Below are 25,559 nucleotides of genomic sequence, written 5' to 3' on the forward strand. Positions count from 1 at the left end.
TGTAGTGTCAGAAATGTGCAATGCCTCCTTCATTGCCGTGATCATGTAACGTGTGGCCCTACTGGACATTACGTTTGTCTCGTCACCGTCGACACTGGATTCAGTATCCGTGTCAGGGTCTGTGTCGACCATCTGAGGTAACGGGCGTTTTAGCGCCCCTGACGGTGTCTGAGACGCCTGAACAGGCACTAATTGATTTGTCGGCTGTCTCATGTCGTCAACAGTTTTTTGCAAAGTGCTGACATTGTCACGTAATTCTTTAATTACTACCATCCAGTCAGGTGTCGACTCCCTAGGGGGTGACATCACTAACACAGGCAATTGCTCTGCTTCCACATCATTTTCCTCCTCATACATGTCGACACAATCGTACCGACACCCAGCACACACACCGGGAATGCTCTGATAGAGGACAGGACCCCACTAGCCCTTTGGGGAGACAGAGGGAGAGTTTGCCAGCACACACCAGAGCGCTATATATATATACAGGGATAACCTTATATAAGTGTTACTCCCTGTTATAGCTGCTGTATTTATATATTAGCTGCCAATAGTGCCCCCCTCTCTGTTTTACCCTGTTTCTGTAGTGCAGGACTGCAGGGGAGAGTCAGGGAGCCGTCCTTCCAGCGGAGCTGTGAAAGAAAATGGCGCTTGTGTGCTGAGGAGAAAGGCTCCGCCCCCTTCACGGCGGCCTTTTCTCCCGCTTTTTTTTAGGAAACTGGCAGGGGATAAATGCATCCATATAGCCCAGGAGCTATATGTGATGCATTTTATTTAGCCATATAAGGTTTTTATATCATTTTTATTGCGTCTCAGGGCGCTCCCCCCCAGCGCCCTGCACCCTCAGTGACCGGAGTGTGAAGTGTGCTGAGAGCAATGGCGCACAGCTGCAGTGCTGTGCGCTACCTTATTTGAAGACAGGAACGTCTTCTGCCGCCGCTTTCTCCGGACCTCTTCGCTCTTCTTGCTCTGTAAGGGGGCCGGCGGCGCGGCTCCGGGACCCATCCAGGCTGAACCTGTGATCGTCCCTCTGGAGCTAATGTCCAGTAGCCAAGAAGCCCAATCCACTCTGCAGTCAGGTGAGTTCGCTTCTTCTCCCCTTAGTCCCACGATGCAGTGAGCCTGTTGCCAGCAGGACTCACTGAAAATAAAAAACCTATTTAAACTTTTACTTCTAAGCAGCTCAGGAGAGCCACCTAGCTTGCACCCTTCTCGTTCGGGCACAAAAATCTAACTGGAGGAGGGTCATAGGGGGAGGAGCCAGTGCACACCAGCTAGTCTAAAGCTTTTACTTTTTGTGCGTAGTCTCCTGCGGAGCCGCTATTCCCCATGGTCCTTACGGAGTTCCCAGCATCCACTAGGACGTCAGAGAAATTAAAGACACTTACACTCTTCCCTGGTAGTTTAGGGAGAATAATGAGCCCCCGGTGGGCTGGTCTCTAACAAAGAAATAGAATGTCTTCCCTTGCAGCTTCACACCTTGAAGTGGTATGAGAAAGTGTGGCAAGTGCTGAATAACACAGCCAGCTAAGTGGTTTCAGGGAGCTAGAAAGAGCTTTCACTCCGTGGTCAGGAAACTGTGCCTGGGGATCTTGTCTGCTTTATCTGGAGCTCCAAAGTCAACATAAGTAGGTTATAAAATGGAAGTCAGATTTGGAGGGAACTGTCTCCCCACTCTAGATGTGCTGGCACCTGGGCGGCGACTATCACTCCAGGTGGGTTCAGGCGCAGATTGAGTGACCACTTCCTACTGTCCATTATGGATAATGGTAAAGTTTTGCCTACTTCGTGCATGGCAGACACATGGACTTAAGTTCACTGGGTAAAAACTACAGGGTGGACTAACCCCGTGTGGTATCGTGTTGGATTAGGATAAAAAGAGGCCTGCAAGCCATGTTTTATGTATATCTTCTGTGACATCAAGGAAAGTTGTACTGCTGTGCTGTATTTCCCCCAAGCAATATCTGCCAGAGAAGTCTTTTTGAAGACTTTTTGAGCAATACTCATCTTGCCTTTAAGAAGTCTGCATCCGAATCCTACGACCGACAGAATTGCACAAAATGGTATACCCTTTTGAGACCAGTGTCTCCAAGCTTAGCCCTGTGCCAGCTACCCAGCAGAGAACTGGTCCACTGTGAGGGACCAGTGAGAACCGGCCAACATCAATCAGGAGATGTTGCAGCACCCTGTCTGCGCGTATACAGCAGAAATAAGAGGTTCCAGCACAGAATAAAGGAGCCTCGTTGCAGTAGCAAGTTACCAACCCACTGCGCAGTGGGTGGAGTCAGTAACAGATATTTACTGAAGGTAAGAGGGAATCTCCTAAGAACCCAGGACCAGTGAGATCAAACAAATCTATGATTGACTGGTGCAGGCTGGGAGGTGCATCCAGTCACAAGGATATTATGGCAAGCCTACCTTAGCTAGATGTACTACTATACTATAAAGTACTAAGATCATACTATATAGTTTCCTTAAACAGTTACAGCAACAATGAATTAACCTGACATAGGCAGTAATTAGACATTAAAATGTAACCAAGGAATAAAGCTGCTGAGAAACACTGGTCCTTATTGCATCCAATTACTGCTGACCAGTTTCATTAGGTTAGGTTGATCCAAGAAATTCCCTAAAAGAACAATTAGTAATGGATGCAAAAGTTGTACAATTTCAAGTAAGTTAGTGAAACATATTAAGTTATCTTACTTGTTTGCCAACAGTTTTGACAGTTCCCCCGATGGCATGGTAGATCACATCTGTGAAGGCCACAGTTGAGTTTATGCCCACAAATTAAGGAGCACTTATGTTCTTTGTCCTATACAGAAATAATGTGTAAATAAAACAGGTCAAAAAACTGATATTTCCAATCTTCAAAAATGCTTTTAATCTTCCTGTGCGTATTCAGAAAGTGTTCAAAGCAACACAAAGCATGCACTTTCATGCACGCTTACCATTTAGAGACACTAACAACATGACCCGTTTATGAGAAAATACCTGCCTGCACCCACTAACTTTAGAACGGTATGACATCACCCATATGTCCAATGAAGAAAATGCTCTCTGTGAGGTTTATTTACTAAGCATTGAGTTGTAAAACCTGGCACTTTTGATTGTGGGTATGTCAGAAATGTAAAAAGCCAATGATTTCACTAGCCATGTTTTGCTAGTAAAAGCATTGCCCTATTACATTTCAGGCATAAATAGAACCAGAAGTGCTGGATTTTACAACCCAATGCATAGTAAATAAACCCCTCTGTGTCAGTTTCTGTCTTCTGGTATGTCAGAATATTGATCAGTCTTATTACATATCATCATACAAGAGAAAATCAGCTTGGCAATAACTCCTATCAGTGCACATGAACACTCTCCACTGTGCACTGGCTGTGTTCTGATATGTGTCGCTAGGTGACACCAATACAAGTTCTCAAAATAGGTCAAGTCCAAGAAATTAACCCCAACTAAATGATGTACAATCTGTAAACTATCTTGGCTCCTAATATTGTTTTGATTTAGCCTTCTAAATGATAAAAACATAAGAAACCCTGAAATAACCTATCATATAGACAGCCGAGGGGAGGCTTTAAATGAGCCTAAAGTAACACGGAAGCAGAAAATCATAATCCATAATGCACAGCACACTTTAAATGTTCTCAATCAGATAATTAAGACATAGTAGTTGTTCTCATCGCCTAAATGTGTGTACTCACCACACAGCAAATTTCACTGCATTTATGTCGTCCGCACTGACGTTTCTTGTTGCAGCGCTTGTCACAAATGAATGTAAAGTCTCCTAAGTAAAATAAAGTAGTAAATCAAATAGTAAGTTTCTAATCTTCTGTGCTAATGACAAATTTATAGCTAAATAGTTACAGCTCCAGTTAATTTTTGCCAAAATTATCTTTAAGGACAAGAGAAATTAGTTTGTTTTTTTTTAAATCTGATTTCCTGAGAGCCATCTGTGATCTGCATCATAGCCTGGCTTTCTATCAAAAGTCAGAGGCTTGGGAAATACTTTTCAAAGGTCATCCTGACACATCAGCAGGTGAGTACTACGCAGCCCCTTCCAAGTACAGTACCAATTGTAGGATCAACCCAGTTCCAGTTTAACATGAAGAACAATAATACAAGTCTTGGCTACAGAACAGATGAAAGCAAAGCACTTTTGTAATTATGAATAAAACATTCCGTTAGACACTTCTTGCATAGATAAATACACAATAAATTATTTCAGGTACAGTAGATAGTAGAGAACTGGACTTTTGAAATGAAAAAAAATATATATTCTCATGATCTCTTTCAGGTCTAATGTGTAATGTATAAAACTTCTGATCTCTTTCAGGTGTAATGTATAAAACTTCTGACGTGATGCGCCCATTCTGTGAAACACTTGCCTATATACTGTATATTGTACTGACCTTCACCCTTTAAACTGTAGTACTTCTCAAAACTGCCTTCCTCAATGAAGGCTACAGTTAAATGTGGTAATTCACCATTCCCTTAACACAAAGTCTCTTCTTATGACACTTTATCCTGGCTAATGTCATCTGTCAGAAGTATATTCCTATCCCTCTAGTTTTTCTGTAAAAGGTTGCGTAGTACGGTACACACACACATATATATATATATATATATATATATATATATATATATATATATACACACACACACACACATATATATATATATATATATTATACACACACACTATATATTTTATACATATACATATATATCTATAAGGGTCAGTTCAACAAGGCGTGTCCACCACTCACCTCAGATTTTTATGTACATTTTTTAGTTTAGAGAGGATGTCAAAAAAACTATTTCTGCCAAATATCTCAACTGTCTGACAATTCGTTTTTCATCAATAGTTTTTATTGAAATTTTTTGCATTACAAACAGGGGTACAAAAAGGAAGGGAGGGGGAAGTAGGTACATACGCACGTAAGAAAGCGCTTTAACAGACATGTGCAAACAATTCAAAGTCGATCACACCAATACATTGTAAGGCAAACAAAAAATAATTAATGGAGGTAGCAGGGCGGCAATGGGCTTGAAGTAAATATAACACAAATAGGAGGTCCTTGCTGTTTTAGGGGGGTGGGGGGGGGGACCACATCAGCCGATGTGCTGGGGGGTGATTGTGCAGGGGTTCGGGGACGTAGTATCAATGCAGCACATTCACCCTCCGTGGTAAATAGATGCCAAGGCATCCAGCGCACAAATGGAGATTTGGCAGTGAAGGAGTATGGGATGTGTTCAGTCTCCATCAAGAAGTGCAGCTGTATTTTGTGTATCACCTTCAACACTGGAGGTGGTGTGGGTTGTTTCCAGTTTTGGGCTAAAGCCGCACGTGCAGCGAGGCAGATGTGGCCTAGGACATAATGTAGATGTACCCCCATGCTTCGCGGGTATATATTCAATAGAGCTATAAGCGGGGAGGGGGAGAGGTCGAGGTTCAGAACTTTGTTGATAAGGCCAAATGCTTCTGTCCAGAACCCTTGGATATGGGGGCAAGACCAAAAAATATGGAAGAGGTGGCCAACCTCTCCGCATAGGCGCCAACAAAACTTCGAACATGCCGGCCAGATCGTATGTAGCCTTTCCGGTGTGAGGTACAGTCTGTGGAGTAGCTTAACGTGCATTTCGGAGTGATTCAGGCATTTAGACATAGTGAAGGATGACATAAAAATGTGTTGCCACTGAGAATCTTGGAGAACACATCCCACATCCGCCTCCCACCTGACTTGGGCTCTAGATTTAGAAACAGGGAGTAGTGAGAGTAATGTTTTATACCAGAAGGAAATCTCCCCTCTGGAAGTAGCGTTAGAAAATCGGCCTGTGACTTGCAGAATACCATGTGATGGTAGGGAGGGGGAGAGGTGGAGGCTAGTCCACCAGTGCTGTATTTGATAATATCGAAGCCTCTCAGTGTCTGGTAGAGAGAAGCGTCTCTGGATATCAGAAAAAGAGGCGAATACGGACCCATTAAACAAGTCTCCCAGGACCTCCATCCCTCTGGACCTCCAGCCCGCCAGGCCAAGATTAGGGACTAGAGCGGCTACCGTTCGTAGTGAAATCAGAGAGAGATTATGATAGGAAGGGGATAATAGGATTTTGGTACTTACCAGGTAAATCCTTTTCTTTGAATCCATAGGGGGCACTGGAGTACTCTTGGGATATGGACGGGCTTCCGTAGGAAACAGCACTGAATATTTAAATTAGTAACACTCCACCCCTCCATATCCCTGAGCACTTACTCAGTGTTTTTTACTGAGCCGAACAGGAATTAAGAGAGGTTAATAATGGAGTATTACATATAACATAACTGACAATAACGAAGTTAACACATAACGTTACTGACAACTAACAGTTGACACCCTAACCAGCACTTGTAACTTGAACCAGTCGGTGAAAGTGTGTTACCATAAGATCCTCAGAACTAACCACAAGTAGGTAAAACTGCTCTGGGTGGGCGTCCAGTGCCCCCTATGGATTCAAAGAAAAGGATTTACCTGGTAAGTACCAAAATCCTATTTTCTTTTTCATCCACTAGGGGTCACTGGAGTACTCTTGGGACGTACCAAAGCTTCCCCCGTGGGCGGGAGAGCTGTTTGGCACTTGTAACACTAGGCGGCCAAAGCTAGATGCTGATGCCGCAAAAGTATCAAACTTGTAAAAGCGCACAAACGTGTGCACTGAAGACCATGTAGCCGCCCGGCAAAGCTGTGTCGCAGAAGCCCCACGACCAGCTGCCCATGAAGTTCCCACAGAACGTGTGGAATGAGCGGTTACTGACGTAGGCGGTTGTAACCTAGCATGAAGGTATGCCTGGCGTATGGTCAGTTTTATCCATCTGGATAAAGTTTGTTTAGATGCTGGCCAACCCATCTTGGCAGCATCATAGAGAACAAATAACGTATCCGTCTTACGAACTGAAGACGTTCGGGATACATAAACGCGTAATGCGCGAACCACATCCAGAGTTCCAGAATGTGCTGTCAACACAGGAACTACTATTGGTTGATTGATGTGAAAAGATGACACTACCTTTGGTAAGAAGGCGGGATTCGTCCGAAGTTCCGCTCTGTCATCATGAAACACCAAATACGGTGGCTTGCATGACAAGGCACCCAAATCTGAAACACGCCTTGCCGAAGCTAAGGCTAAGAGAAAAATTGTTTTCCAAGTGAGAAACTTTATATCCACTTGTTGTAAGGGTTCAAAATATGAAGACTGTAAGAACTCCAAAACCAGATTCAAGTCCCATGGCGCTGTAGGTGGAATGAATGGAGGCTGTACCCTGAGTACACCTTGTAGAAAAGTGCGTATAGACGGCAATAGAGCCAATCGTCTTTGAAAGTAAATTGACAAAGCAGATACCTGCACCTTTAGTGTAGATAAACGCAATCCTCCATCTAACCCTGTTTGTAGAAACAACAAAAGGCGGCATAACTTGAAAGCTGATGTCGGAAATTTCCGAGCTTCACACCAACCTATATAGGCACGCCATATTCTGTAATAATGAGCTGCCGTAACCGGCTTCCTAGCTCGTAACATGGTTGGTATAACTGAATCTGGAATGCCCTCTCTTTTTAAGAGGGCGGTCTCAACAGCCACCCCGTCAAACGCAGCCGCGCTAAATCGGGGTAAAGAAACGGACCCTGTTGTAACAGGTCTGGACGTATCGGGAGCGGCCACGGATCGTCTGCGAGTAATCCTCGAAGATCCGAGAACCAAGCTCTCCGAGGCCAATGCGGCGCCACTAGTATGACTGTGAGCGACTCTCTTTTGATCCGTTTTAGCACCAGAGGGAGCAGCGGAAACGGTGGAAACAGATACACAAGACTGTACGGCCACGCGACAGTGAGAGCATCCACCGCGACTGCCTTTGGATCTCTTGTTCTGGACACATACTGGAGCGTTTGATGATTGTGTCGAGATGCCATCAGGTCCACCTGAGGATAACCCCATCGCTGAACCAACATGTGAAACACTTCTGGATTTAATGACCATTCGCCTGGGTGAAAATCCCGACGACTGAGATAATCCGCTTCCCAGTTGTCCACTCCCGGAATGAACACGGCCGACAATATCACCTGGTGGCATTCCGCCCAATTGAGGATTCGAGCTACTTCCCGCATTGCCATGCTGCTTCTCGTTCCTCCTTGTTTGTTGATGTATGCGACCGCCGTCGCATTGTCCGATTGCACTTGGACAGGCTGAGAGCGAATCATATGCACTGCTTGTCGTAGCGAATTGAAAATTGCGCGGAGTTCTAGAACATTTATCGACAGCAATTTCTCGTGATCCACCCAGAGACCCTGGAGCTGACAATTTTGAATTACCGCTCCCCAACCTCTGAGACTGGCGTCCGTAGTTAGAATTATCCAATTGCAAACTCCGAACCGTCTTCCTGCGGTTAAATTGTGTTCCTTGAGCCACCATAGCAGAGAAACTCTTGCTATTGGTGACAACCTCACTCTGTGGTGAATCTGCAGATGCGAGCCCGACCACTGGGCAAGCACGTTCAGCTGAAATGGACGAGAGTGAAATCTCCCGAACTGAAGCGCCTCGAAAGCTGCCACCATTGTGCCTAACAGGCGAATGCACAAGTGTACCGACACTGTGCGTGGTTTGAGTACTAATTGTACTAGATGGCGTAGCATTTGTACTTTTTGTTGTGGTAGGTAAATCCTTTGATTGACCGTATCGAGAATCATACCTAGGAACTGAAGGCGTTGAGACGGAATCAGATGTGATTTCTTGAAATTTACAATCCAACCGTGGTGAACCAGTACATTGTAAGTTAGCAGCGCATGTTGGGTAAGTATCTGTTGAGACGGAGCTTTGATGAGCAGATCGTCTAAATACGGAACTATTGTCACTCCCAGGGATCTGAGGTGAGCTATCATCACCGACATTACTTTGGTGAATACCCGAGGCGCTGATGACAGGCCAAACGGCAGAGCCTGAAACTGGTAATGGTTCTGGCGTATTGCAAATCGTAAGAATTTCTGATGAGGCTGCCAAATTGGAATGTGTAAGTACGCATCCTTGAGGTCTAGCGCAATCATAAATTCCTTGGTCTCTAACCCCGCAATCACCGAACGTAGAGACTCCATTTTGAATCTGTAGTAAGTTACGTACTGATTGAGGCCCTTTAAGTTCAATATTGGTCTGACTGAGCCATCCGGCTTCGGGACCACAAATAGACTTGAATAATAACCCTGACCCTGTTGGTGTACAGGGACCGGAATCAACACTGCCGAATCCAGTAAGGACTGAATGGCAATTTGCAAAACTGTCCTCTTGTCGTCCGACAGAGGCAAGCCTGTCTTGAAAAACCGCAGAGGCGGCAGACAGTCGAACTCTATTTTGTAACCTTTTAACACTAAATTGCGAATCCAGCCCTCCGCGGATGTGTGGAACCACGCCCCCTGGAACGTCTGAAGGCGTGCTCCCACAATTGGAGAACCGAGATGGGCTGGTAACCCGTCATGCCACTGGCTTGTCGGTAACCTTAGCGTCTTGGCGAGTTGTGTTGGTTTGATGGAAACCACGTCCTCGACCACGTCTAGCAGGCGTGGCTGATCCTCTGCCACGTCCTCGAAAGGGCTGAGGTCTAAAGGATCTGAACGAAGGTCCAGCGTACCTTCTTCTTGGCGCAGGTGGAGGCAATGGTAAGAACACAGACTTACCTCCCGTAGCCTCCTTAATCCATGCGTCCAATTCTGGCCCAAACAACTTCTTGCCATCGTAAGGCAACGCCTCTATACTTCGTTTGACCTCTGCCTCCGCCTGATAAGTACGCAGGTAGAGTGCTCTTCGTGCCGTAACTAGCGAAGATGAAATACGAGAAGTGAGCTGACAGACGTCAGTGGACGCTGTACAGAGATACTCTACAGCCTCAATCATTTGATTTACCTGAATTATCTGGTTTTCGTCCTGTAAAACAGATTTGAGTTCTGTAAGCCATATTATGAGCGCCTTAGTTACCCAAATGCCAACCAATCCAGGTCTTAGCATCACACCTGCTGCTACATACATGCTTTTTAGCATAGTTTCTATCTTGCGATCTGAAGGATCTTTAAGCGTAGTAGCTGCTGGCACTGGTATGGTTAATTTCTTGGTAAGCGTTGACACTGAAGAATCAACTATTGGTGGATTCTCCCATGTACACGTTACCGAGTCTGGAAAAGGATAACTAGACTTAAATCTGCGAGGTATAGAAAACCGTTTATCTGGATTCTGTCTTGTTTCTACTAACATCTGATTTAGAGAATCCGACACAGGAAAACTTACTGGCGTCTTCCGTCGTTTAGTAAATACGACCTGATCATTTATGCCGGAACTGTTAACATCCTCGCCATCTGACTCCACTTCGCCCTCCTCACCCTCATCGTGTTCCGTGAGGTCTGGGATGGAATCGTCAGAATGCAACATAGCAGACACTGGAAAATCATAAGACATATGAAAATTATCCCGTTTGCCCAAAATGGATTTGGACCGTACGCAAGGCTGAGACGCCTCCGGTAGTTCTGGCGGTCTCACCCTAGACTCAGATCTTAACGTTTCTCGTTCCAGACGAGCCGCGGTCATTTCTGTCTGAAATCTCTCCAGTACATTTACTAACATACCCCACGGAGGGTCCGGTGAGGAAATTGGTTGTAAAACAGGAGGCGAAATGGTATTCTGAACGGAATCCACAAAACATACTTTACATGTGGCAGATCCATCCGGTAACACACTGCCACATACTTTGCAAATATGCTTTTTAGTTTTTGCTGGTGCCTTACTCATTATGGCGACAGACAATACAATACACAAAAAACAGACACTTGCACGACTCAGTAAAATAGCAGTAAGGTGTCTCTGTATATAAATCTGGCCAAGTGCAGTACACGTGGCCAGTACTATGAAATTTGATCCCAAATTCCCACTAACACCCCTGTGCCTCCGGTGGTGTAGAGATGTAAGACAGGAATCTTCTGGAATCACAGAGGAAGATACAGGAAGCATGTTAAAAATGGCTGCCATGTTATACTTATACATATAATCACAGTGCTGGTTACATTCACTGATTATACTGTAACAATTCCCCTGCTGCTGCAATATTTCTCTGCTTTATTATTATTGTCCCCCATGTAAAGGCTGCCTGCTCTTTTAGCTTATTACAGCGGCAGCGCAGCGTGTGGGCCCCCAGCGGGTATCGTAGAGCGCTATGTGCCTCGTGTTTCCCAGCGGTGGGCTCCTGTATAATAGCTGGCGGTCAGCTAATCAAGCTAGCGCTGCGGCGGGCGGCGGCCTGTGAGAGTCGATCAGAGGTGCCTGCACGGAGGTCTGTGGCCGAACGTGCGGGCGCCTGAGCGGGGAGAGCCGCGGTGCCTGCACGGAGGTCTGTGGCCGAACGTGCGGGCGCCTGAGCGGGGAGAGCCGCGGTGCCTGCACGGAGGTCTGTGGCCGAACGTGCGGGCGCCTGAGCGGGGAGAGCCGCGGTGCCTGCACGGAGGTCTGTAGCCGAACGTCCCCACACGTCGGGGCGGCAGCGGGAGCTGACCGCCCCGTTTCACATACCTTACTCCTGCAGACGTGCGGAGGCTCCGACGGGGCTTTTCAGTAAGCGCCGGCCAGCCAGTGCAGGAGGATGTGAGGGCTGTGAGGGAGCTCTTTCAGAGAGGCCCGACACGCCCGTGCTGCTATCAGCAGCTGCACTATCCCTGACCCTGCCTTTTGGAAGGGGGAAAGGGATGTGTACAAATAGTAGAAAAAATAAAAATAAAAATAAAAGTTTCTTCAACAAAACCGTGACTTCAGGTATTAAGCTGCTACCACGTTCAGCACAGAAAAAACACTGAGTAAGTGCTCAGGGATATGGAGGGGTGGAGTGCTACTAATTTAAATATTCAGTGCTGTTTCCTACGGAAGCCCGTCCATATCCCAAGAGTACTCCAGTGACCCCTAGTGGATGAAAAAGAAATGGCCGCAGTCAATTTGTCCCAAATCTGGAGTGTGGCTCGGGTAGAGGGGAGGATATTTAAGCACTGTGGGCGAAGGGGCCTAGGAATCCAAAAAAGATCCTTCAAGGGAAAACGGGGGCAGGCTGCCTCCTCCAGACACGTCCACTCCGGACATACATCTTTGTAGAATTCTTTAATCTGGGCAAGAAGGGAGGCCTCTTGGTACAGTGATAAATTGGGCATATCTAGGCCACCGGCTCTCCTTGGTAGAGACATCCTCGCGCGAGCAAGTTTAGGCGGGCGCGAAGACCATATATAGTTAGTGAGGATTGTAGTGGCCTTATCTAGGTACTTTTTAGGGAAGATAAAAGGGATAGTTCGGAACAAGAACATTAACTTAGGGAGCAGCGACATTTTAAAGGCGGCCAGACGGCCCAACCAAGAAACTTCATAGTTGAGCCATGATTTGGTGAACATCTGGAGGGAGGACAGCAGAGGAGGGAGATTGACATCAAATACCGATGAGGTAGATGGGGGAATGAGAATACCCAGGTATCGTATCGAGGATGTTTTCCAGTTATACGGATACTTAGTGCGTAATGGGGGCAAGGAGTTAGAGAGGTTAATGGGCAGAGCATCCGCCTTAGAGGCATTTAGTTTATAATACGATGCTGCAGAGTAGCTATCTAAAACAGTATGCAGATGGGGGAGAGTTGTGGCTGGGTCTGTTACAAATAGGAGAACATCGTCTGCGAACAGACATAGTTTATGCGACGTGGTGCCTAATCGCAGTCCAGGGAACTGTGGGTCCGCTCGTAGCCTAGCTGCCAGTGGTTCAATGGCTAGTACGAATATGAGAGGGGAGAGGGGGCAGCCCTGGCGGGTGCCATTATAGATTGGAAAAGGGCGAGATAAAAAACCATTACTAAATACCCGGGCCGTCGGGGAGCTATACAGGGCTAATATCGAGGAGAGGATGCGATCGCGCAGTCCGAATTTGACTAGGACTTCTCGCATATAAGACCAGTTTACTGACAATTCATTTTATTAAATATTGATTTTTCAATTTATTAAAATTATTTACTAATCGCGGCTTCTTTATCCAGTTTATTTGAAGTATGACAGTTGTTTATTAAGGAATCACCACAAAATTTGGACCCCTAAGGTAACTCTTCCTCCAGAATCCAAAAATCCAAACCAAATTACTTTATCTGCCTTAAGTTTCGAGTTACGGCAAAAACAAATGTTTTTCGAAATACTTAAAACCGCTAGGTTCAATCAACATTAGATATCCCAATTTTTTTTAGGTGCTTTACAAAAGTTATACATTATTACCACACAAAAAATCAGCAGGGTACTCTGTTTAAGAGTGGAGAAAAAAAAAAAATAGGATTTTAATTACCTACCATTAAATCTTTTTCTCGTAGTCCGTAGAGGATACTAGGGTTCCATTTAGTACCATGGGGTATAGACAGGTCCACTAGGAGCCATGGGCACTTTAAGAATTTTATAGTATGGGCTGGCTCCTCCCTCTATGCCCCTCCTATCAGACTCAGTCTAGGAAACTGTGCCCGAGGAGACGGACATACTTTGAGAGAAGGATAGATAAGGATAGATAAGGATAGTGGTGAGATTCCGAACCAGCACACACAACAAGAGGAAAGCCAAGCTAACCAAACTTGAAACAGGAACAGCAACGGCTGAACCAATATTAATTAACTAAGTAACAGTGCAGGAAAAACGAAGCACCGGGCGGTTACCCAGTATCCGGTAGGTAATTAAAATCCTATTTTCTCCTACGTCCTAGAGGATACTGGGGTTCCATTTAGCACCATGGGGATGTACCAAAGCTCCCAAACCGGGTGGGAGAGTGCTGAGGTTCCTGCAGAACTGATTGACCAAACTGAAGGTCCTCAGAGGCCAAAGTATCGAACTTGTAGAACTTAGCAAACGTGTTCGAACCTGACCAAGTAGCTGCTCGGCAGAGCTGTAAATCCGAGACACCCCGGGCAGCCGCCCAGGAAGAACCCATCGACCTAGTAGAGTGGGCCTGTACAGATTTTGGACATGGCAAACTTGCCGTGGAATAAGCATGCTGGATAGTGAGCCTGATCCAGCGTGCAATTGTCTGCTATGAAGCAGGATGCCCAATTTGATTGGGAACATAAAGAACAAACAGCGAGTCAGATTTTCTGTGAATTCTAAAGCGAATAAAAAGGGAAAAGGTTCAAGCAATACGTATTGCTCCAGACTGGCCAAGAAGGGCCTGGTATGTGGACCTTCTGGAGATGCTCCTCGAAGATCCATGGACTCTACCTCTTTGCGAGAATCTTCTGCACATGTCCCGTTCGTCTATCAGGACTTACCGCGGCTACGTTTGACGGCATGGAAGTTGAATGGCTGATTCTAGCCAGGTAAGGGATCCCTAACAAGGTTATCCCGACTATGATTCAAGCCAGGAAGGGGGTAACATCTAAGCATTACCATCGTATTTGGAAGAAATACGTCTCTTGGTGTGAGAGCAGAAATTATTCTGCGGTGGAATTTCATCTGGGACGTTTCCTGCTTTTTCTGCAGGCAGGTGTGGATGTGGGCCTACGTCTGGGCTCCATAAAAGTCCAGATTTCGGCCTTGTCCATCTTCTTTCAAAGACAATTGGCTTCTCTCCCTGAGGTCCAGGCTTTCTTGAAAAGTGTTCTGCACATCCAACCTCCCTTTGTGCCTCCCACGGCACCTTGGGATCTCAATGTGGTGCTGCAGTTCCTCCAATCGGACTGGTTTGAGCCATTACAGGAGGTGGATGTATAATATCTTACGTGGAAGGCCGTCACACTGTTGGCCTTGGCTTCAGCAAGACGTGTGTCGGAGCTGGGGGCTTTGTCTCACAAAAATCCCTATTTAATTTTCCATGAAGACAGAGCTGAACTCAGAAGCAAGTTGTTCGCTTTACATACACCTTCAAATCCTTCACAACATCCAAAGACTTTGAAGTAACAGAGGTGTTGGTAACAACCGGAACCACAATAGGTTGGTTGGTTGGTTGGTTGATGTAATGTAATGGCTCAAACCAGTCCAATTGGAGGAACTGCAGTACCACATTGAGATCCCAAGGTGCCGTGGGAGGCACAAAGGGAGGTTGGATGTGCAGAACACCTTCCAAGAAAGCCTGGACCTCAGGGAGAGAAGCCAATTGTCTTTGAAAGAAAATGGACAAGGCCGAAATCTGGACTTTTATGGAGCCCAGACGTAGGCCCACATCCACACCTGCCTGCAGAAAAAGCAGGAAACGTCCCAGATGAAATTCCACCGCAGAATAATTTCTGCTCTCACACCAAGAGACGTATTTTTTCCAAATACAATGGTATTGCTTAGACGTTACCCCCTTCCTGGCTTGGATCATAGTCGGGATAACCTTGTTAGGGATCCCTTTCCTGGCTAGAATCAGCCGTTCAACTTCCATGCTCTCAAACGTAGCCGCGGTAAGTCCTGATAGACGAACGGGACATGCTGCAGAAGATCCTCGCGAAGAGGTAGAGGCCATGGATCTTCGAGGAGCATCTCCAGAAGGTCCGCATACCAGGCCCTTCTTGGCCAGTCCGGAGCAATGAGTATTGCTTGAACCTTTTCCCTTTTTATTCGCTTTAGAATTCTTGGGATCAGAGGAAGTGGAGGAAACACATACACTATCTGATAGACCCATGGAGTCGTCAGTGCGTCTACCACCACTGCCTGTGGGTCTCACGACCAGGAATAATAACGCCTGAGCTTCTTGTTGAGACAAGAGGCCATCATGTCGATCTGTGGATATCCCCATCGACTTGTCAAGCACCTGAACACTTCCGGGTGAAGGTCCCAGTCCCCCGAGTGCAGGTCGTGTCTGCTGAGGAAGACTGCTTCCCAGTTCTCTACTCCCGGAATGAAGACCGCTGACAACGCCACAGCGTTCTTTTCTGCCCTGAGGAGAATTCATGACACCTCTGACATTGCTGCTCTGCTTTTTATTCCGCCCTGTATGTTTATGTACGTCACCGCTGTCACATTGTCCGACTAGACCTGAATGAGCCGATCTTGAAGAAGATGTGAGGCCTGCAGAAGGGCGTTGTATATGGCCCTAAGTTCCAGAATGTTGATTGGAAGGATGACTTCCTGAATTGACCATCTTCCTTGAAACTGCACCCCCTGGGTGACTGCTCCCCAACCTCTGGGGCTTGCGTCTGTGGTTAATAGAACTCAGTTCTGAATTCCGAACCTGTGACCCTCGACGAGGTGAGAAGTCTGTAGCCACCACAGAAGGGAGATCCTGGCTTTTGGCGACAGATGGATCCTCCGGTGCACGTGAAAATGCGATCTGGACCATTTGTCCAACAGATCCAGCTGGAAGGGTCTTGCGTGAAACCTTCCGTATTGAATCGCTTAGTAAGCGGTCACCATTTTCCCCAGAAGGCGAATGCATAGATGCACAGATATCAAGGTCGGCTTCAGGACATCCCGAACCATCGACTGGATTACCAATGCCTTTTCCAACGGAAGGAACACTTTCTGCGACTGTGTCCAGTATCATTCCCAGGAATGGAAGCCTCTGTGTTGGATCCAGATGAGATTTCGGAAGGTTCAGAATACATCCGTGATCCTGGAGAAGTTTGGTTGAGAGATCAATGCTGTCCAGCAACCTTTCCCTGGACGGTGCTTTTATCAGGAGATTGTCCAGGTATGGAATTATGTTCACTCCCTGTTTGCGGAGTAGAAACATCATCTCTGCCATCACTTTGGTGAACACCCTCGGTGCCGTGGAGAGACCAAATGGCAGGGCCTGGAACTGGTAGTGACAGTTCTGCAGTGCAATCCGTAGGAAAGCCTGATGAGGCGGCCAGATTGGAATGTGGTACGCATCCTTGATATCCAGAGACACTAGGAATTCCCCCTCCTCCAGACCTTAAATTACCGTTCTCAAAAAATCCATCTTGAATTTGAACACTCATAAGTACGGGTTCAACGACTTGAGGTTCAGAATCGGCCTTACCGAACCGTCCGGCTTCGGTACTACAAACAGGTTGGAATAGTACCCCTTGTTTTGCAGATGAGGTGGAACTGGAACAATGACTTGAGTCTGTACCAGTTTTTGGATGGCATCCTGTAAAGTTATACTTGCCTCTTGTGAAACTGGTAATCCTGATTTGAAGAATCTGTGAGGTGGGAGCTCCTGAAACTCCAGTCTAGACCCCCAGAGTATTCAATTCCTTTGACGCAGGAAAAGTGACTCAGGACTTCTTTTTTTACATTAAAATAAGATGTCACACTCCTCTGACACCTTATCAGGAATATGCAGAACATCTCTGATAGCCTCTATAAGAGCCTCTATTCCCTGTGACAAAGCTACCCCCCCCCCCCCCCACCCCGAGTTCAAATCCTCCTCCTCCATGTCTGACCTGTCAGCATCAAAGTCAAACTGCAGGATATGGGCCAAAGATCGCTTTTGCGGACAAATGGGAGGGGATTGAGACGCTGTTTTGGGGACTGAGTTTCTGTTCATAAACTCATCCACAGTCTGTTTTAAGTATTGCATCTTTTTCTCATTGCGGGACAATTTTGTAGAAAGAGTGGAGATAATTTTTTTAAGAGAATTAACCCACTCCGGTTCAGCCCCGCTATTCTGGGAAGGTGCACTGCCCTGAGTACCCAGTAGTGAGCCCCCTGGTGTGGAAATACACTCCGCTGTACATGAAACACACTCTTTGCCTGACATAATGTAAATGTGACAGCACACAAACACAGGAAAAGGTTAAGCACAATTAACCCACAAAGAGCCCTTCAGGGAGACACAGAGTTGTTGGAGCCAGCCCCCACCACGTCCTCACTGCTAATGCAAGCTTATCTGGGTCACAGACCAAGTACCCTGATAGGGGACTTAGTACACTAATAGACGCTCCCCACCTGCTATGACCCCCTGGGTACCGCTGAGGTAATTTGGAGTCACACCGGAGGATGTGCGCGTCCCTGTCAGTCAGCGTCTGTGTCCACTGCAGAGGGAAAATGGTGCTGGTGAGCTGCTGGATCCTCTCATAGTGAAGCCCCACCCCTTCAATTGCGCGCGGTCTTCCCGCTTTTTTTATACTGGCTGAGGTAACTTTTGTGCTTAAGATGGAGCAGAACCGTTTTAAGGCTGTGTTTGCCAGTCTGGGTACTGTGTACAGTGTACAGAGACGCAGTTGTGTACTGTGTCCGGAGACGCATTCCGCCCCGTTGAGAAGCCGTGCGCCTCCGTACCCTCGTGCCACCATAGTGGCCAGAGCCCCGCTACCCAGGACGCCGGCTCAGTACTCACCACTCTTCATTCTTCTGTCTCTGTTAGGGGTGGTGGCGTGCTGTGGGAATGTACGTTCACCGTGGTGGGGCTTGCGAAGAGTTTCCTCAGGAGCTCAGTGTCCTGTCAGCGGGGAACGAGACCATTAACCCTTCAAGTGGTTGGGCAGTCCCCCCCCCACCCCCCTTAAGTACCACAAAGCAGACAGGCTGGTGCCAACCAGCCCTGCCTGAAAAAACAAACATATCAAATAAATGCAGAAAACTCTTCAAGAGCTTCCTTCAGCGTGACCGGCTCCTGCGGGCACATTTTAAAACGGAGTCTGGTAGGAGGAGCATAGAGGGAGGAGCCAACCCAGACTATCAAATTCTTAAAGTGGCCATGGCTCCCAGTGGACCCATCTATACCCCATGGTACTAAATGGAACCCCAGTATCCTCTAGGACGTAAAATAAATCATGAAACTGTTGTACCACATACATAATTAACACAAGAAACTATGAAATTTAAAAACTTAAACATAACTTGAGTTCCTAACTTATTTAATGTCACAGAATACATGGTAAAACAATAAAGAAAACTTAAAGAAACCCATAGCATACTGGTACAACCTGAAAAATATACTGGGAAAGCCCTTCCTGTACAAATTGTTCATCAGGTACAGAAAATAAATTATATAAAATAAATTACAGTATTTGCTGGCGTATAAGACTACTTTTTTGCCCTGAAAAACATGCCTCCAAGTGGGGGGGGTCGTCTTATACGCCGGGTGCACTTCAGTTGGGATAGACATAGCTGCAATAGTGGCCTTCCGATACTCGCCCGGTGCCCATAGTGGCCTCCCGATGCCGCCCACCTCATTCTACTCACCATCCAGTATTGCGCGATATCCAGTGCGGCCGCGGCGGGTCACTAGTGCCAATTACAGGGAGATGCAGGGACTGGCTGGAGGCGCTGCAGTCGCGTTGTGGCCGTACAATGGTGACAATGACAGGTACTGTAATGGCACTAATACTAATACTAATGGCACTCATGTGAAACCGGTAACAATAAATGCACACAGGGGTATACTTTTATACATTTTACAACTTTCTCCTCGCCCCCTCCCCCCTTCTTATGCATACCTTGATAAATACTCCCTATCCAAATCTCTTATCAGGTCATAATATACAGTATGTCACAAATCTGATGTTCTTTTACGTTTTATTTGGTGTGTGGAAGGGGGTAGTCTTATACGGCGAGTATATAACAAACTCTATATTTTGAGTGGAAATGTTGGGGGTCGTCTTATACGCCCAGTCGTCTTATACACCGGCAAATACGGTATATTTTTCAGGTTGTGCCAGTATGCTATGGGTTTCTTTAAGTTTTCTTGATGGTTTTACCATGTATTCTGTGACATTAAATAAGTTATGTTTACGTTTTTAAATTTCATGGTTTCTTGTGTTTCATGATTTTTTTTCTCCACTATGAAACAGAGTACCATGCTAATTTTTTTGTGTTGTAATAATGTACAACTTTGTTAAACACCTAAAAAAAAATTAGGATATCTAATGTTGACTGAACCTAACGTTTTTAAGTATTTTAAAAAAACATGCATTTTTGCCGTAACTCAAAACGTAAGGCAGATAAAGAAATTTGGTTTGGATTTTTGGATTCAGAAGGAAGATTTACCTTAGGTGTCCAAATTTCATGGCGATTCCTTAATAAACAATAGTGATACTTCAAATAAACTGGACACAGAAGCAGCAATTGGTAAATAATTTAATACATTGAGAAAGCAATATTAAATAAACTAATGGTCAGACAGTTGAGATATTTGGCAGAAACATCCTCTCTTAACTAAAAAGAAAAAACAAAAACTTAAAAATCTGTGATGGGTGGTGGACAGTGCACTCACCAGGGACTTTTCAAAAAACAGTACTTTACTTCACCTCAATAAAAGGGTCATGTCATCACAAAGTCATGTCGACAGAACTTGGCCATCATCAGGACATCATATCCAAGTGGGACCACAGAGCAAGACAAACCATTGTGCACTAAGCTTCCTCTTTATTCCTACAGCAATTAGCTTCCCCAGTTACATCACTACCTGTCATGACTACAATAAATGGAAAAGCTCTTACAGCACAATTTCAAAATATATCATACAACCAAATGAAACATCAATTGAGCGCACAGCAAAAGGGTGAAAGAATCCAGCAATATAACATATTGTAGCAGCCACAGCGCTCTGTCCATACATCGCGCCAGAGAAACCTTCGGTTGCGTTCTACCGCAACCGGAAGTACCACGGCGCACGTTCCACCTGTGTAGTTCCGCTCAGACAGCACTCCCGAAGCTTCAGTTCCAAACAGTGTTTACAACCAGTGCACATGAGAATTTGTGTTTTAAGAGCTTTACCATTCATTGTATTCATAACAGGTAGTGATGTAATTGGGGAAGCTAATTGGTGTGGGTATAAGATAAGAAAAAGCTCAGTGCACAGCGGTTTGTCTTGCGCTGTGGTCCCACTTGGATATAATGTCCTGATGACGGCCGGGTTCTGCGGGCAAAACGTCGACATGACCCTTTTATTGAGGTGTCGTAAAGTACTGTTTATTAAAAATTCCCTGGTGAGTGCACTTTATTGGAATTATATACAGTTTGAGTATCCCTTATCCAAAATTCCACATTTTTGGGTCCCCTACCGGGATACTATATATTATGTGTATATATATATATATATATATATATATATATATATAAAATATATGTGTATATATATCATTTATATATGTATATATATATATATATATATATATATATATAATATATGTGTCACATATGTGTCAAAAATGTGTGATTTTGAATTATGGATAAGAGATACTCAACCTCTCTCTCATATATATATATATATATATATATATATATATAAAATAAGAATTTACTCACCGGTAATTCTATTTCTCGTAGTCCGTAGTGGATGCTGGGTACTCCGTAAGGACCATGGGGTATAGACGGGCTCCGCAGGAGACTGGGCACTCTTAAAGGAAAGATTAGGTACTATATCTGGTGTGCACTGGCTCCTCCCTCTATGCCCCTCCTCCAGACCTCAGTTAGGGAAACTGTGCCCGGAAGAGCTGACATTACTAGGAAAGGATTTGGAATCCAGGGTAAGACTCATACCAGCCACACCAATCACACCGTACAACTCGTGATAACTATACCCAGTTAACAGTATGAACAACAAATGAGCCTCTCTCAACAGATGGCTCATACAATAACCCTTTAGTTAAGCAATAACTATATACATGTATTGCAGAGAGTCCGCACTTGGGACGGGCTCCCAGCATCCACTACGGACTACGAGAAATAGAATTACCGGTGAGTAAATTCTTATTTTCTCTGACGTCCTAGTGGATGCTGGGTACTCCGTAAGGACCATGGGGATTATACCAAAGCTCCCAAACGGGCGGGAGAGTGCGGATGACTCTGCAGCACTGAATGAGCAAACTCAAGGTCCTCCTCAGCCAGGGTATCAAACTTGTAGAATTTTGCAAAAGTGTTTGAACCCGACCAAGTAGCAGCTCGGCAAAGTAGTAAAGCCGAGACCCCTCTGGCAGCCGCCCATTCCTCGTGGAATGGGCTTTTACTGATTTAGGATGCGGCAGTCCAGCCGCAGAATGTGCAAGCTGAATCGTGCTACAGATCCAGCGAGCAATAGTCTGCTTTGAAGCAGGAGCACCCAGCTTGTTGGGTGCATGCAGGATAAATAGCGAGTCAGTTTTTCTGACTCTAGCCGTCCTGGAAACAAAGTTTCAGGGCCCGGACTACGTCCAGCAACTTGGAATCCTCCAAGTCCCTAGTAGCCGCAGGCACCACTATAGGTTGGTTCAAATGAAACGATGATACCACCTTAGGGAGAATTGGGGACGAGTCCTCCATTCTGCCCTTTCCATATGGAAGATCAGATATGGGCTTTTACATGACAAAGCCGCCAATTCTGACACACGCCTAGTCCAAGCTAAGGCCAAAAGCATGACCACTTTCCACGTGAGATATTTTAGCTCCACGGTCTTAAGTGGCTCAAACCAGTGGGATTTTAGGAATCCAACACACGTTAAGATCCCAAGGTGCCACTGGAGGCACAAAAGGGGCTGAATATGCAGCACCCCTGTAACAACGTCCGAACTTCAGGCAGTGAAGCCAGTTCTTTTTGAGAGAAAAAGGGATAGGGCCGAAATCTTGGCCTTTATGGATCCTAATTTTAGGCCCATAGTCACTCCTGACTGTAGGAAGTGCAGGAATCGACCCCCCTGGAATTCCTCTGTAGGGCCTTCACGGCCACACACCAAGCAACCTATTTTCGCCATATACAGTGAAAAAGTCTTGCTGTCACGTCTTTCCTAGCCTTTATCAGCGTAGGAATAACTGCATCCGGAATGCCCTTTTCCGCTAGGATCCGGCGTTCAACCGCCATGCCGTCCAACGCAGCCGCGGTAAGTCTTGGATCAGACAGGGTCCCTGTTGCAACATGTCCTGACTGAGAGGCAGAGGCCATGGGTCCTCTGAGAGCATTTCTTGCAGTTCCGGGTACCGAGTCCTTCTTGGCCAATCCGGAGCAAAGAATATTGTTCACACTCCTCCGTTTATTACAATTCTCAGCCCTTGGGTCTGAGAGGAAGAGGAGGGAATATATAGACCGACTGGAACACCCACGGTGTTACTAGTGCGACCACAGCTATCGCCTTAGAGTCCCTTGACCCAGCGTAAAACCTTTTTTATCTTTTTATTGAGGTGGGACGCCATGTAGTCCACCTGAGGCAGTTTCCATCAATTTGCAAAACTGCGTGAAGACTTCCTGATGAAGTCACCACTTTCCCGGGTGGAGGTCGTGTCCACTCCCGGAATGAACACTGCTGACAGTGCGCTTACTTGATTCTCCGCCCAGCGAAGAATTCTGGTGGCTTCTACCCTCGCCACCCTGCTCCTTGTGCCGCCCTGGCGGTTTACATGAGCCCCTGCGGTCTGACTGGATCAGAACCGGTTGGTCGCGAAGCAGGAACTCCGCTTGACTTAGGGCGTTGTATATGGCCCTTAGTTCCAGGATACTGATCTGAAGGCAAGTCTGTTGGCTTGACCACAAACCTTGGAATTTTCTTCCCTGTGTAACTGCCCCCCACCCTCGGAGGCTTGCATCCGTGGTCACCAGGACCCAGTCCTGAATGCCGAATCTGCGGCCCTCGAGAAGGTGAGCACTCCGCAGCCACCACAGTAGAGACACCCTGGCCCTGGGGGATAGGGTGATTAACCGATGCATCTGAAGATGTGATCTGGACCACTTGTCCAGTAAGTTCCATTGTCCTTGCATGAAACCAGCCGAAGGGGATGGCCTCGTATGATGCCATCATCCTTCCCAGGACTCGAGTGCAGTGAAGCACTGACACCTGTTTTGGTTTTCAATAGATTCCTGACCAGTGTCATGAGCTCCTGAGCTCTCTCTATCGGGAGATAAACCCTCTTCTGGTCTGTGTCTAGGATCATGCCTAGGCGAGGCAGATGAGCTGTAGGAACCAACTGCGACTTCGGAATATATAGAATCCAGTCGTGTTGCCGTTTCACTTCCAGAGAAGGTGATACGCTGTCCAGCAACTGCTCTCTTGATCTCGCTTTTATGAGGAGATCATCCAAGTATGTGATAATAGCGACACCTTGCTTCCGCAGGAGCACCATCATATCCGCCATTACCTTGGTGAAATTGGTAATGACAATCCCGTACCGCAATTCTGAGGTACGCCTGATGAGGTGGATAAATGGGGACACGAAGGTATGCATCCCTTATGTCCCGATTCATTTCAGGCTTGCAATGACCGCTCTTAGCGATTCCATCTTGAACCTGAACCTTTTTAGGTATATGTTCAGGGATTTTAATTCAATATGGGTCTAACCGAACCGTCTGGTTTCGGGATTATAACATGGTCGAATAATAACACTCCCTTATTGAAGGAGGGGACCCTTGACCACCACCTGTTGAAGATACAATGTACGAATTGCAGTTAACATTGGCTCCCTCTCTTGGGGGGAAGCCCGCCGGGTCCTCGGTGAGGGGGCATCTTCTCACAGCCCAGCCTGTATCCCTGCGATACAATTTCTATTGCCCAGGGATCTAACAGGGAGTGAACCCACTTGTGGCTGAACTTACGAAGGCGTGTCCCCACCGGGCCTAGCTCCGCCTGTGGAGCCCCAGCGACATGCGGTGGATTTTTGTAGAGGCCGGGGAGGACTTCTGTTCCTGGGGACTAGCTGTGTTGTACAGCTTCTTTCCTCTGCCCCCGGCTCTGACAAGAAAGGACGCACCTCAGACTTTCTTGTTTCTTTATTCGAAAAGCTGCATTTAATAATGTCGTGCTTTCCTAGGCTGTGCAGGAATATAAGGCAAAATATCAGAATTACCAGCTATAGCTGTGGAGACCAGGCCCGAGAACCTTTCTCCACACAATCCTCAGCCTTCCATATGCCTCTTAAGTCGGCATCATCTATCCAATGTATATTCTACAGGACACGTCAAGCAGAAATCGACATAGCTTTTGTCTCTAGGACCCAGTATACTCATGTCCCTTTGGGCATGCTTTAGAATTATATATCTATCACTTAAGACAGCATCTTAAAATATTTATATGCATACTAGGGTCTCAATCTCTGCTGATAAGGTACCTGTCCACGCTGCCACAGCGCTATAAACCCATGCCGACACAATCGCCGGTCTGGGTAGTATACTAGAATGTGCACGCTATCTGCAGGATCCCTGAGAATAGCTAGTGCAAACAGGACACCCAAGGGGAAGATTCTCAACACATCCTGGCCCTAGTGGGGAAAGGATACAGCCTGAGAATTCTCTTGTGGGAAGCTGCCGTCTCTTGTCTGGAGATTCCCGCTCTTTTTCCTCATGAGAGGAGGGAAATTTACCTCAGCATTCTTCCCCTTAGCATGTGTACTCTCGTGTCAGGGACAGATGAGTCATCAGTGATATGCAAATCATCTTTTATTCCAATAATCATATATTGAATATCTTTTAGCCCTCTTGGCTGTAACTTTGCATTATCGTAGTCGACAGTGGAGTTAAACTCCGTGTCGATACTTTGTTATTTTGGATAGTGAACATAGAGAGACTCTGAAGGACTCTGTGACATAGGGACAGACCAGGGTAGATTTCCTTTCTGTTCCCTAACCTTTTGTGCAATAATTTTACCTCAGCACTTACACATATCCAAACAGGTGTCGGCTTTGTTGACGGAGACACCCTCCCACACACTTATC

General features: G+C 46.2%; 1 protein-coding gene across 1 annotated transcript in view; it reads right to left on the reverse strand.

The window, feature by feature from the left end:
* The window catches only part of NFX1 (nuclear transcription factor, X-box binding 1), a 290,477-nt gene that overhangs the window by 67,226 nt on the left and 197,692 nt on the right, over window positions 1–25,559 (reverse strand). The window contains exons 12-13 of the mRNA XM_063922914.1: window positions 3,708–3,790; window positions 2,707–2,815 (exon numbers count right to left, since the gene is read on the reverse strand). Coding sequence (XP_063778984.1) covers window positions 2,707–2,815; window positions 3,708–3,790 — 192 coding nt within the window. The remainder of the gene's footprint in view (window positions 1–2,706; window positions 2,816–3,707; window positions 3,791–25,559) is intronic.

Source organism: Pseudophryne corroboree, chromosome 5, assembly GCF_028390025.1.
Source record: "Pseudophryne corroboree isolate aPseCor3 chromosome 5, aPseCor3.hap2, whole genome shotgun sequence".
NCBI classification, from domain to species: domain Eukaryota; kingdom Metazoa; phylum Chordata; class Amphibia; order Anura; family Myobatrachidae; genus Pseudophryne; species Pseudophryne corroboree.